The sequence below is a fragment of the Peromyscus eremicus genome, chromosome 10 (genome assembly GCF_949786415.1).
Source record: "Peromyscus eremicus chromosome 10, PerEre_H2_v1, whole genome shotgun sequence".
NCBI lineage: Eukaryota > Metazoa > Chordata > Mammalia > Rodentia > Cricetidae > Peromyscus > Peromyscus eremicus.
In genome coordinates, this window is record NC_081426.1 from 39,749,257 (window position 1) to 39,763,856 (window position 14,600).

Sequence of the window (14,600 nt, forward strand, 5' to 3'; positions counted from 1 at the left end):
TTTTTCCCCGTTTTTTGTTAATTTAAGATCAGGGTATAAAAATATAATTTATATGTGTATTTTTAATAGTTTTTGCAGAATGTGAGGTTTTTTTGTTTTTTTTTTTTTTGTCTTTTAACCTAAAGTCTGTATGTATGGAGTTTTGTACCTATAGTTATAAACAGAAGTAAAAACTAAAATAAATGTAAAGGGAAATGTTAGAAAAAATGTATTTTCAGTTGGCAAGATGGCTCAGGGGTTAAAGATGCTTGCTGTCAAACCCAGTGCCTTTCATTTGATCCTTGGAACCCTCAGGGTAGAAGGGGAAAACTAACTCTGACAATTTCTTCTTTGATCTCCACATTTAGTTCCAGGCATGAGTGTGCCCTCTCACATACCCACACAGAAAATAAAGAAGAAAAATGCTTAAAAAAATATGTATAAAATGTATTTTGTCATAGTGGTAGTCAAATTAAAAAAGATCTTTTTGATTACAGGAAACGACTGCTGGCTATTTTGCAGGAGACTCTTATTCTCCCTACAACTCCAGTATCCTTAATTTCTGTTATTGTTGAGATACTCCTCCACATCATCTTAGATGATAATAAAAGGATACAGATTGTAAGTGCTTTTATTTTTGATATAGTTAGGACACTTTGATCAGTGACATTCAAGAGTCAGATTTCTCTTTAGCATCCTTGTCTTTGACTGTATTAGTGTTGTCCAATATGTTGCAAAAAGGAAAAAAGGAGTACATTTTTCTCACACACACAGTTTAAAACACTTTCCTGTCTTAGCATGCCTATTACTTTGTTGAGTCAGTGCAGCAGGTATGGGAGGAGGGGACAAGTGTGATGAGGTTTTCTTTGTAATTATTGGGAACTAGTGTGTAGAAGGAAGACTTGAGTTATGGATTCCTCAGTTGTGGCTTTGGGCAAGTTTTTAGCCTATTTTACTCAAATGCAAAACACTAATATAACCTTTTACTAATGCTCATGAAATGCTTGATAGATACAAAAGTGAATTGAATGTGCTACAATAGTTCCAGAAATGAGGTCTAACCCTTTGGGGGGGATAGCAAAAAGAAATAGATTTGTATTGATTAATAAAACCAAGCAGTTTGCTTGCTAGGTGGTTCAAAATTAGTTTGTCTAAACCTCTCCTTACATATTCATCCTTTCTATACCATTCCTAATTAGTGGTATTCTAGGATTTGCTTATTCAGAGCACTCTTTTTCTGAACTGGCAAATTCCAAGAGGCTCTGAAAGGAAAAATCATTATCATTGCTTATTACTTATATATTGTGTACCAAAGGAAGAAAATAGTTTGTTTTTTTTTTTTTAATTTGTACAGAACTGAGGAAGGAGTTAAGAATTTTAGGCATAAAATTTTAGATTATAGAGAGTAATCTTAGGGTACAATAATTCATTTTTTTCTACTTTTTAAATATTGCATTAGGGATAATTTGTCTTTAGTATCCATAATGGCATAAAAAATTGTTACTTTTTAGTCAAATAATACATCTGACTAGACTATTCAGTCTTTTTGTTTGTTCATTGTTTTTATTTTGTTTTGTTTGAGACCTTTATTTTTTTTTTTTTATTTTTTTTTTTGTGTAGCCTTGGCTGTCCTGGCACTAACTTTGTAGACCTGGCTGGCTTGGAACTCAGAGAGATCCTTCTGCCTCTCAAGTGCTGGGATTAAAGGCGTGCGCCACCACCGCCTGGTTCTTATTTAGTCTTATTGTTTGGTCTTTGTATTAGTTGCTGTCTTGTTGCTGTGACCAAATGCCTCTTGTAATGGTTATTAATGTCAACGTGACAAGATTTAGAATAAACTAGAAGATAAACCTCTGGGTATGTTTGCGAGACAGTTTCTAGATTGGGTGAGGTGTGAGTGGCACCAGTTTAGGTGCTTAGGTTCTAAGCTGACAGTGTAAACTGAGTACTAGCCTTCCCTTTTCTTTGTTTTTTGACTATAGTGCAGTGTGGCTAACTACTTCATGCTCCTTTGCCCGTTCCCTCCCCTCTGTGGTAGACTGTTAGTTTCAAACTGAGCCAAAATGAATGGTTCCTTCTTTAAGTTGTTTTTGTCATAGCAGTAAGAAAAGTAACCAATACAACTGACAAGAAGCAACTTGGGAGGAAGTAGGGAAGGGAAAGGAAAGAAAGGGAGGGAGAGTTTGCCTTGAGGGTACAGTCTGTCATGATTGGGCTGGCATGGTGTTGAGAAAAGTTCTAGCTATGTAAGACAGGAACGTGAGGCGATTGGTCAGTCACATTTTGTTCACAGAAAGAGAGGTGAATCTGGTGCTCAGTGAGATTGTTATTCCTTTTTCCCTTCTTACTCACAGGCACCCCAACCTGTGGGAAGGTAATGCCCAAATTTAGGTCATGTCTTTTCCCTCAGTTAAACCTCTTCAAAAATATCCTTACTGGTATGTCCAAAAGTGTGTCTTCTAAATGATTCCAAATCCAGCTAGGTTGGCAATGTAGATCAACCTTTACAAGCTATCTCTTTTCAAGCACAGTCATTTTAAAATTAATTGTTCCAGGCAGGTAGTATTACTTTTTCACTAGATCTTTTACTGGGCTGTCCATTGAAAAGATTCACCCTTGTTGGGGAGTATCTGAAAACACCCTCAGATGACTTTCAGGTGATACCAAGTCCAATCAAATGGACAATAAAAATGAACCAACATAGTCTTTACTTAAGATTGTGTAATAAACAAGTGTGTATGACTTTTAGATAATTCTTTTGCTGTCTTTCAAAGGTGGTATTTGTTTGGAATTTGATGTAGCAGTTTGTTATCATTTTTTTGGTATAAGACATGGATTACAGTTTATATTTTGAATTATAACTTTATTAGGTCACAGAAATTATCTCAGAGATTCGTGCACCCATCGTTACTGTTGATGTTGATCCATCTGATACAAGAAAGAAGGAACTCAAGGTAAATCTCTTCTAAATCAAAAATGTGCTTTAGTGATGCTGCCTCCTGCTGGACTTCTTAGAAACATTCTCATCAAGTCAAGTCATTAAGTGTTACACTCTAAGGGTATGCAGATCATTACCAGATTATAACAAATTTGCTGATCTCTGTTTCAAGAAAATGAAATCTTATGCTTTACTGCTTCAATCCTGAGTCTGAGAAATTGTGACAAATTTTCATGTTAATTTTTGTTTAGATGATCAATTTTTATCTTTTTTTTAGATGGCTGAAACAAAAGTTAAGCTTATTGAGGCTAAAGAAGCTTTGGAAAATTGCATTGCTATACAGGATTTTGATCAGGCATCAAAACTAAAAGAAGAGATAAAAACATTGGAAGATGCCAGAATAAACCTGTTAAAAGAGACAGAGCAACTTGAAATTAAAGAAGTCCACACAGAAAAGGTATATGTCATTTTTCATAATAAATTTTATCTACTATTTTATCAACAAACCTTATTTTCTTTAATTCGTTAAACTATCAGAATGTATTTACTTTGGAGGGAGTTGTGACAATACCATAAATTAATATGAAAAAAGAAACTTTAATTTGAAACTTCTGTTTTATATTTTTAGACTTGTGGTGTTTGAGACAGTCTCATTACATAACCCTGACTGGCCTGGAACTCACTATGTAGACCGAGCTGGCCTTGAACTAACAGAGATCTATTTATTTATGCCTACACAGCTCCTAGTGCTGGGATTAAGGTGGTATGCCACCACACCAGGCCTGGCATTTTTAGACTTTGGAAAATACCTTTAATTTTTATAGCGTGGACTTGTTCCCTTGTCATGCTTATCCCTAGAATTTGAACACTTTCTTTTTGGGGAAATTAGTCTTGTGATTTACTTAGACGTTTTATTCATTCATTTATTTTTCCTGAATGGTCTAAAAAGGAATTGTATCCATTTTTCCCTTTGTGAAAGGTCCATGACCTTTTTATTGCTAGGATAAAACACCTTTGGTAAAGAAATACTTTAATTGAGATTCGGTATCTTCTTTGGTAAATGTGCATATGCATGGTTAGAAAAAAAACAAGCAGCTTTGTACCTGGAAGTTTCTTCAGTCTTGCCCGACCCTGAGGTCTGGACAAATCTCTCCCACCCATGTCCCGCAACTGCTTGGTCCCAAGTAAACACACAGAGGCTTGTATTATTTACACACTGTATGGCCTATGGGTCAGGCTTCTTGCTAACTAGTTCTTATAACTTAACTCATTTCTATTTATCTATATGTCTCCATGTGGCCATGGTGTTATTGGTCTACTGACATGTTGCTCCTTAGGCGGTGGGCTGGCGTCTCCTACTCTCCTTTCTCCTCTCATTATCTCTCTTGGATTTTCCCACCTGGCTCCATCCTGCCCTGCCATAGGCCAGTGCAGCTTTATTAGCCAATGGGAGTAACACATATTCATAGCATACAGAAAGACATTCCATAGCACTTCCCCTTTTCTGTCTAATCAAAAAGGAAGGTTTTAACTTTAACATAGTAAAATTACATATAATAGAACAGTTATCAAGCAAGAATTACAGTTACAATATCTAGTCTATTTGTATTTGATAAATTTAAAGAAAATATTCTATCATCTATCCTATATTTGTTAAGTCTAAAGTTTTAGATCTAATTTATCTTTTATCATAACTAAGGAAAATTATAACTAGTCTTCAACTCCATCAAAGACCCCAGAAGGATATACTATTACTTAAGTAAACAGTAAGTGCATTGCAAGCAACTCTCAAGTCTAGAAATGACAGACATCTGGTTGTCGGGGCAGTCATCCAAAGTTCCTCTGTAACATTGGGGCATCTGTCTTCAGCCTACAGGCCTAGAGTCTCTGGCAGACTTTTTAGTGAAGCAGGAAATTTGAAGGATTGTCTTGCATATTGACAAAGTTCATTAGTCACTTCTCCCTGTGTCCTGTAGAATGTCTGGCAGTCTCCTTTGTGAAACAGGAACCTTAAGGACCATCTTGCCCTGTTTTGGCAAAGTTCGGTGGTCGTTTTCCCATGGGTCCTGCATGTCCACTTTACATAACATAATGTCAAGCAGTCCAGGCAAGAGCAGTTTCTTGCCCAAATGGTTAACTTTTGCCATAAAGAAAGCAGACTCCATATGGAGTTTCTTTGATGCCCATCATCCTCTTTGAAGTAATTAGTGCTGTCAGGAGCAGACATATCTCAATGTTCAGAAAAGTCAAAGTTCTTAAAACATTTTAAATGCCATATTCTGTAGGTCTTTGAAGTGTTTGAAGATTACCTACCTAATTGAAATATATCTATGTATACCCAGAAAACTTAGCTAACATGATTATAAGTTTGATTATCATAGATGACTAATTATTAATCTGTATTTCTTAATTATACATTACAATTTTAATGAGTTGCATAAACATACCTTAAACAAGATAGAAATATATATACAGTGTAACAATTAAATTTGTATCAACAAACTAAAATTCATAGCAATGTAAAACATTTCAAACAAGTTGTTCTTTAAAAGTAGATTCAGTAATCTACCCTTTTATCCTATCATATCTATATCCTACCTTTCTATATCATAGCTTTTGTTTTTTTAAATTTATTTAGGTTTATTTTTAAAATTTATTTATGTGTATGAGTGTTTTGCTTGCATGAATATATGTGTATCATATGTGTGCCTGGTGCTCTTGGAGATCAGAAGAGAGCATCAGATACCCAGGACCTGGAGTTTCAAATGGTTATGAGCTGCTGTGTGGGTGCTAGGAACAGGATCTGGTCCTTTGCAAGAACAGCAAGTACTTATAACCACTAAACTGTCTTTGCAGTTACAGCTTTGCTTATTTTTAATGAAACGCTTAATATTTAGTGATATTTGAAGTTTTTCTGTTTTTTAACAGTCATTTGACAAATTATCTCTTAAAAGGATTATGTCTGTGGTCATGAATTTGTTTTAGCATATGATGGAATGTATCAGTTTGTGTATTTTATATTTTTAAAGATCTTGTCTTTGTATTGAACATACTTACAATTGCACTTTTGATATGGGGAGTACTTAAGGCAGTGCTGAATAGGAAAGATTACCATATATAAGAGAGATTTAGAATCCTTAAACTTTCTAGCCATAAATATATCCTAACCTAATATCTCACTGTCCTAGTGCGAATGTCTCATTTATTTTTATAGTCAGTAGCTTATTTACAATTTGTGGCTTATCCTCAGTTATTAAATTTGAGAAACAACAAAAAAATATTTAAAAAATTTTAAATTAATTAACTATTTGGACAAGTGTGATGATGTGTATCTGTAATATTAGTGCTTTGAGTCAGAGGGACAAGATCTGGGTCAAGGCCATCTTGGACTACGTGAGGCCCTGTTTTAAAAATCCAAGGAATGGAGAGGTAGCTCAGTAATGAGAGTGCCTGCCTAGCACATGCAAGGCCAGGTTTGATTGCTAGCTCTGTCCTGACCCCACCTGCCCTCCACCCCCAGATAAGGAAAGCATTTATAAAGGTGGTCTGCCTGATTAATAATCTAGTTAATAATCTCTTGACTTCCTTTCAACATTGAGTGTCTTTTTGTCCTATTTGGGAGCCCCTATTATCATATAATTCTAATGTAATAGATGATGTGATCAGGAAACTATAGAAATTTTATTGAGAAGTATGTATATGTAGAATGCTATGGTTTCCTGAGTGGAAGAAATAGATTAACCTGAGATGTGAATAAAATTAACGTGTTACACTTTTCATTGTTTGGAGATACTAGCTAAGAAAACAGTTGGGAGGGAAGGAAGGTTTTTGGTTCATAGTTTCACAGGTTTCTGCACATTAAGGTTGAGAGGGTGTGGTAGAGCAGAGTGGCTCCCATCCTGACTGACAGGGAGCAGGCCTAAGCTGTTTTTTCCTTTCCTGCCTTGGATTTTTGTTCAGGCCTCCAGTCTGTGGGATGGTGCCACTTGTATTCAGAGTAGGTCTTCTGTTCTTTCCATGTCTTTAGAAATATCCTTAAAGTCACCTCCGGTGGTATGCTTTACTAATGTTTACCAGCTGCTTCTCAGCTCAATCAAGTTGTTACAAGATTAACCATCAAACATAGTATAGCCTAACAAGTTAAAGGATAGTATTTCTGTGGTAGGCTGGTCAGGTGATTACCCCTTTAAGAACTTTACAAATGAGAATTCATTATTCTAATTGCCCCCAGGTCCTACTGGTCTTTCAAATCTAAATAGTTACTATAAATGTGTACTTTTAATGCACTTTGTGTTGTCTCTCCTTAATGAGTAGTTAAGGAAATGTAGATCTTGTAATGGTATGTATGATGGCCCAGAGTTTAAAAAAGATCCTTGTTGTGTTTTATAACTTCAGTTTACATGGAGAGAGAATTGCATTGGTAAATAGATAAATCAGAGGAAATGTTAAGGGACAGATAAGTGTAAGGGCTCAGACAGTCAATATTAAAGAATCTACCTTACTCAGAGATGATGGTGGATACAGGAATGTTTTAAAGAGTAGGATGAGTACTCTGTCTTAGAAGGGTTAGTATTGTGTGAAAATAGATTAGAGAGTGATACAAGCCTAGATAGTTGTAATTCTTGGCAGACTTTCAGAAGTATAGCTTGAGATGATGGCACTGTGAGTGAGATGATGGTGAATACAAATAGAAGAGGTATATGAGTTACTTAGGGTTAGGAATAGGAAGAAGAGAGAAACAAGGGTTTCTTAGGCATTTTTTGCATTGGACAAATGGAGAGAGACGGCCATGATATAGAATGCATGAGTTAGGAACTTAGTAATGAGTTAGTTCCATTTTGGATGTGTTGACTTTGAGGAACCCGTGGAACATGCAAGAAGTGTCTTATATTACTTGTATATAAGAAGTTGACATTTTGAAAATAACTGGGTATTATGTGACAAAACTTCCTGGGGAGACGCAATGCACACATCTACTCACCTAGATAAGGGGTCCCATGATAGACCAAAGTACAGATACTACCAAAGTCAACTTGGTGAACCAGTGAGTTTTATTGGGGTTACTTACAGGAGCAGAAATGACTGATAGACATCTGCATCACCAAAGCCCACTCTAGAGTTGGTGACAGCTCACAAAGCTGGGAACCCAGAGTACACTGTACAGTCTGCAGGTAGCTCATCAGGTCAGAGAATGTCCTTTCCAGGGGCCTCAGTTGTTCTAATCCTCTTAACATGCAGCTCAACTGATTTCTGCTTCTTCCAGGCAACTGGTCTGGTGTCAGTCTTTGCAGGTGGCTTGTCTGAAAATCTTTCCAGCTTTTACTGCTTACTCTGGCAGGGAGGGGCCTAGTGATTCTGGTCACTTTCACTGATTTCCTGAATTTGTTTTGAGTTGTTTACCTTCTGTTTAAGGAGCTTCCCTTTAGGATGGAAAGTTTCAATCTAGGAGGAAACTGTTAAGTAGCACTTGGCTAGCTCATAAATGAAAAATAGAGTTGCATGGTTGGATAAAATAGCTTGGGGAACAGAGAGTGACAATATGCCATAGAAAAAGTCTCAAGAGAGCAATTGTTTAAGAGATAGGCAAAAGATTTTCTTACTAATGCTGGATATTTTGTTTTTTATTTTAGAATGATGATGAAACATTACAGAAGTGTCTTATTTTGTGCTATGAACTATTGAAGCAGATGTCCATGTCAACTGGAATTGGTGCAACTATGAATGGGATCATTGAATCTTTGGTACACAGCTAGCCTCTGAGGCCTTATACTCCTCTATCTTATATAATATGTTCATTAGTGCTTAAAATAATTAAAAGACTACCATTGAAAACATCTGAGAAATACAAATAATGAACTATGTATATGCATAGTGACTACTTCATAGTATGTAGAATAAATAAGATATGCATTTTTATAAAGTCACTGTTTTAAATAAAATAGAAATGGTTTGCTCAGCATATATTCATTGAATGCATATTATTTAAGAAATACTTGAAATATAGTGTACATAATATACAAAACATACAAATTGCCATCCTGGATCTTGTGCTTAAGTGAGGACATTGTTAAAAAATAGACACTATATATATTTATGTACTTATATGTGTGTGATAATAACAAACAAGAGGCCATCAATTTCAGTGGGGAGAGGGGCGGGGAGCATGCAGTGGATGGGAGGGGACATGGAAGGAGTTGAAGTGAGCAAAGGGAAGAGGGAAAAGGGATGTAATTAAAAAATAGTTACTTAGGCTATTGACACTGGTTATGAAGATTTATAAGGTCATAAGTTAACTTAATTGCAGGGTTTGACCTATTCAAAGAGAATGATCTTGCTATATTTAAAAGATATGTGAAAAGGAGAGGGAAGAACATTTAAAACCAGAGCCCTTATAACTATTAAAAACTAGTTTAGATTGATGCATACTATAATAACAGTTTTAAAGATGGAAGAACATAAATTTATCTCACTAATAATTTTTGTCATTTACATTCTGTAGCAATATTTTGTGTGTGTAAGATAAACTGTAACATAAAAATTGTACTTTACTGATTTCTTTTTGATTTAATGTAGATTTTAAAATAACCAAAGTGACATGTAGTTTTTATTTGTGGCCTTTATTTCTGTTGGTTGGTACTGAATAGGAGGCATCAAAATCAGTTGAACATGCTAAAAACATTGTGCAATGTGTCTTAACTGAGTATGTAGAAAGTACTACACATTATATTAAGGAGTTTTGTCTCATTCTGTTAGCATTGGGAATCCTTGAATCAATGTTAGCAGTTATGGGAATGTTACATATTGAAACAGGAAAGGTGCTCTGGCTATGTTCTGCTTAATCAACATTATAATTACCCCCTTTCCATTTCTTTAACTGATAAAACTTTCTTCTTTAATATCATGGAATAGTATGGAAATGAAATAGCCTTACAAAATCATATGGAAATCATTATTTTGATTGTTATTTTAATATGACATTGTAAATTTCTTGCCTTGGTCAAAATTATTTCAATTTTTACTTCATTGTAGATTCTTCCTGGAATAATAAGTGTTCATCCTATAGTAAGAAATTTGGCTGTTTTGTGCTTGGGATGCTGTGGACTACAGAGTCAGGATTTTGCAAGTAAACACTTTATGTTATTCTTACAGGTAGGATTTATTTTATGACAAAAATCATGTGTCTATTTCCTGAAATGCTTTGTATCGCTGGTGATATGTTAATAATCTAGATATGTTCAGCTGCTTATTGACGATTATGGATAATCTTTAGGGATTCAGTTTTTATCTTAATATCTTATCAAGATGTCCTTCTAGAAAAAAAATAAAGTAACAATTTAAGATGAGTCAGGTAGCTTATATGAGTGCACATACTTTGTGCTGTAAGTGTTCTCAGCTTAGATAAATATAATACTAAGTGATGAAGAGAACCAACTTAAGTCTGTGCTGTTGGAGCTTGCATTCTTGAACAAACAGTGAGAAATCAGTATGGGTTATGCCAGCTGAGCAGAGATAGAGCATAGCAGCATCAGGAATAGGAATGAGAAGAGGGAAGGGAGTTATTTCATTGATGTGGCCTTAATCATTGTTTGACATTCAGGATCATAAAGAAAAGTTCAAAGAGCAAACCTTAGAAATACTTGGGTTCCTTATTTTTATTTTTTTAAAGATTTTATTTCTCTCTGTCTGTGTGTGTGTGTGTGTGTGTGTGTATGCCATGTTTTGAGGCAGAAGAGGGCATTGAATCCCCAAGAGTTACAGCTGGGGTTACAGCTGGTTTTGAGCTGCCCCACATGGGTGCTGGGAACTGAGTTTGTGTCCTTTGCAAGAGCATCAATTGCTCTTAATTGCTGAGCAACCTCTCCACCTCACACATTTGAGTTTCTTAGTGAAAAGAAGAATAGAGGAGAAGAGGTCTTGGGGGTAGTCCTTTCTTTTGCCTGTTGGAGGAACAGGAGGACATATGTCTAAGCAAAGTGACCTATAACAGGAGAAAGAGTTTGCAGGATATTCATATCTTCCCAGAACTTATACTGTGAAAACACAGATTTTTACTATGAGTGATTCAGGGAAGAAAATTTGTTTTGTTTTGATTCTTTTTGACCCCAACCCTCCCACCTCATACCCTTCTACCTCTTAGAACCTCCCTTCTGTTTTTTTTTTTTTTTTTTTTTTTTTTAATGGTTTTTCAAGACAGGGTTTCTCTGTGTAGCTTTGCGCCTTTCCTGGAACTCGCTTTGGAGACCAGGCTGGCCTCGAACTCACAGAGATCTGCCTGGCTCTGCCTCCCGAGTGCTGGGATTAAAGGCGTGCTCCACCACCGCCCGGCCCTCCCTTCTGTTTTAATGTCACATGTGTCCTATATTCTCTGAACCCTTCTTTTTCCTCTCTTGTGCATAACCCCACCCCACTTGTATACGTCCCTATAAATATTGTTAGCTTGGGATTCAACAGTCTAATAAGTTACCTCACTTAATACAATTGTTGGATCTGGCCATGTTTGTGTGAAAGTATTTGTGAATAATAGCAGATTGAAGGGCAGAAAACTTCTGAAGTTGGCCTATATTTTTTATACTGTTCCGAGTTGTGACTTTTAATTTATTTTTTATTTTTTATTTATTGTTTAGCCTTTTCTTAGTTTATACAGCATAGTCCATGATCAAAAGAAGATAACTACTGAGTAGATACAGTCTTGTATCTTTATAAAAGTTGGGTACTGTGTGTGTGTGTGTGTGTGTGTGTTTACCTTATTTATTTATTTTTGATGTTTTGAGACAATTTCTCTTTGTAGCCCTGACTGTCCTGGGCCTCACTTAATAGACTAGATTGGCCTCGAACTCAGACATATGCCTGCCTCTGTCCCCATACTGCTGCGATTAAAGGCGTGTACCTCCATGCCTAGCTGTATAAAAGTTTTTTTAAAATAAGTACTCTCAAGGCTTTCATTGCAAAATTTTTAGATGAGTAATGAAATGTCTATATTGGAGTAAGATAAACTTGTTAAGTGCTAATAATAAATATTGACATAATGTATAAAGATTTGTTAGAAAAGCAGAAGAGGGGAATTATTTCATCTTAAAAATCTCCTTAGAATTGAATATTGGTAGCTATTGCTGCATATTAGGGGCATGAGTGCAATAAGGAAACTGGATGCTGAGGTAGTAGTGTTTCTGGAGTTCCCAGAGCCATCACAATACCATGTTGTTAAGAGAATTTGGTTTTGGCAGATTTATAGGACTCATTCTCAAAACATATACTGGATATGTTCTTGAAATTCTCTTCAAAGTTTTGAAAATAAGTCATTTTTCTAATTACACTAATTTGACCAACACAGAAGTGATTTTAGTTAATCTTTCATAATAGAATCCCTTTCTCTCGTGGTTTTGGAATTTGCTGTGTAGTGCTTAACTCAAGATAGACTTAAACTGTTTGTGTGCATATGCAGAGATCTATGTGAGGTATCTTCCTCAGTTTCTCTTCTGTCTAACTTTGAGACAAGGATCTCTCACTGAACCAGGACCTCCTTGATTTGGTTAGGTTGGTTGGCCAATGAGCACGAGGGATCTACCTGTCTCTGTTCCCCCAGTGATAGGGTTAGAGAATGCTATGCATCTAGCTTCCTGTGTGGATGCTGGTTATCTGAAATGAGGTCTTCATGCTTACATTTGACAGGCACTTAACCTACTAGGCCATTTTCCTAGCTCCCTAAACTGCTTTATAGCATCTAGTTGGCAGCTGAATTCACTGAATGAAATCTGAATTTATTAAGTGTACTGACATTGTAACAGAGTTTTAAATTCATCAAAATGTAATTTTTTTTTTTTTTGATTGGCAGAGAAAACAGTTTACATGTAACTATACAGTTTTTCTGGATCTTAGAAAATGATAAAATTTTACCATTGTTGAGTTCTTTTTTTCTTATACAAGGACCAAATAATACAATCCAGCCAGACTCTGACTCCAGAACGTTTTTCCACTGCAAAGATTGATTTAAGGACTAAAGCTCTAGATGTTATGAGCTAAATAAACATATTTCTTTTTGAAAATTGAAATTTTAATTATAATTCTGAAAAAATTTGTTTTGTTTACACTTAACACTGTCACTGAAATTTAACTAAGAAAAGGTACTTTTATTGAGGATATAGAATTAAGTTGTTTTACTGAATTTTTTTGGGTGCATGTCTAATTGTAGGTTTTGCAAATTGATGATGTCACAATAAAAATCAGTGCTTTAAAGGCAATCTTTGACCAGCTGATGACATTTGGGACTGAACCATTTAAAACTAAGAAAGTTCAGGCCGTTCACTGTGAAGGTGCAGAAATAAACAGTGATGATGAACAAGAAGCGAAAGCTGTTGAAGAGACTGCTGCAGCTAAGAACGTTCTGAAGCTCCTTTCTGATTTCTTAGACAGCGAGGTAAGAAATCATTCAGCGCTACAGCTATGAAATATTTGCAGCCTGTGTTTATGTTCTAGTTCTAATTTTTGTACCAAAGTTTTATCTTTGAGACAATTTTATTTTAAAATACATTAATTTAAAATATAAATTTTACAGCTATTATAGTTTTATCAAATTGGTGTGCAAAGAATTGAAAATTCTTTTGTCACAATATTTTTATCACAATAACAGAAATGAAATTAGAACAGATACTGTTGCAAATAAACATTTTTTCTTTTAAAAATATTTTTTATTAAATATATTTTGTTTTTTTCTTCATTTCCTTTTGTTCACTGCTCTAGAACAGAAATTCAGCTGAGGGGTGTGTGTGTGTGTGTGTGTGTGTGTGTGTGTGTGTGTGTAACTTTACAACTTTGCTGAATTGAATTGGCTTATTAACAAGTAACTTTGGAAAGGGGATTCTTGGGATTTTTCTTTGTAGAACCATGTTATTTCTGAATAGGTACAATGTTAATGTCATGCCTTTTGTTTCTTGTTCAGTTGCTCTGCTTCATTTTCTGGTACAGTGTTAAGTGGCTGAAGCAGATGTCTTTGTCATATTTTTGGTTTTAAGGGGAAAGTTGTGAATCTTGTTAATAAATGTGGTGTTGGTTATAAGGTTTTTATGAATGCCCTTTGTCATTTTGAGAGGATTACTTTCTATTCTTATATCCATGACTATTTTGTGTTTGTATTTTAATAAAAAGATTTTTAATTTTGTCAAGTGTTCTTTTTGCTTCAGTCAATATGATCATGAGGGATTTTCTTCTCTTTGATAGTAGTATATAACATTACTTGATTTAATATGCACCACCTGTGCATTTCTGTGATAAATTCTGCTTGCTCATGATGCATAGCCCTTTCACTGTGTTAATGAATTTGGTTTGCTACTATTTTGATGGAAAATTTTTCATGTTTTCATAAGTGATAGTCATCCATAGTTTTCTTATTATGTCTGATTTCCTTTCTCCATATTTTCTATTGTTTACCTAATTCTAAGTTTTGTTTGCTTTACAATCTGATTATTTGCTCTTTTCCTGTTCAGTAAGGTGTAATTTATGTTATTGATTTGAGATTTTTTTTTTAAATGTAGATATTTATTACTACAAATCTTTGCTCTTGGCACCATTCATTGTAATCCTATAAGTATTTTATTTTAGTTCTGATTTCTGAGACAGCCATATTTAGTTTATAACTTACTTTGCAGGAAAAGCTAGCCTCAAACCTGCAATTTTATTTTACTTTTAT

General features: G+C 35.0%; 1 protein-coding gene across 3 annotated transcripts in view; it reads left to right on the forward strand.

The window, feature by feature from the left end:
* Positions 1–14,600, forward strand: part of Ncapg (non-SMC condensin I complex subunit G) — a 33,914-nt gene that overhangs the window by 9,628 nt on the left and 9,686 nt on the right. For all 3 annotated transcript variants that reach the window (XM_059275851.1, XM_059275849.1, XM_059275850.1), the window contains exons 9-14: positions 477–600; positions 2,850–2,933; positions 3,195–3,374; positions 8,548–8,658; positions 9,947–10,066; positions 13,107–13,331. In XM_059275851.1, coding sequence (XP_059131834.1) covers positions 477–600; positions 2,850–2,933; positions 3,195–3,374; positions 8,548–8,658; positions 9,947–10,066; positions 13,107–13,331 — 844 coding nt within the window. The remainder of the gene's footprint in view (positions 1–476; positions 601–2,849; positions 2,934–3,194; positions 3,375–8,547; positions 8,659–9,946; positions 10,067–13,106; positions 13,332–14,600) is intronic.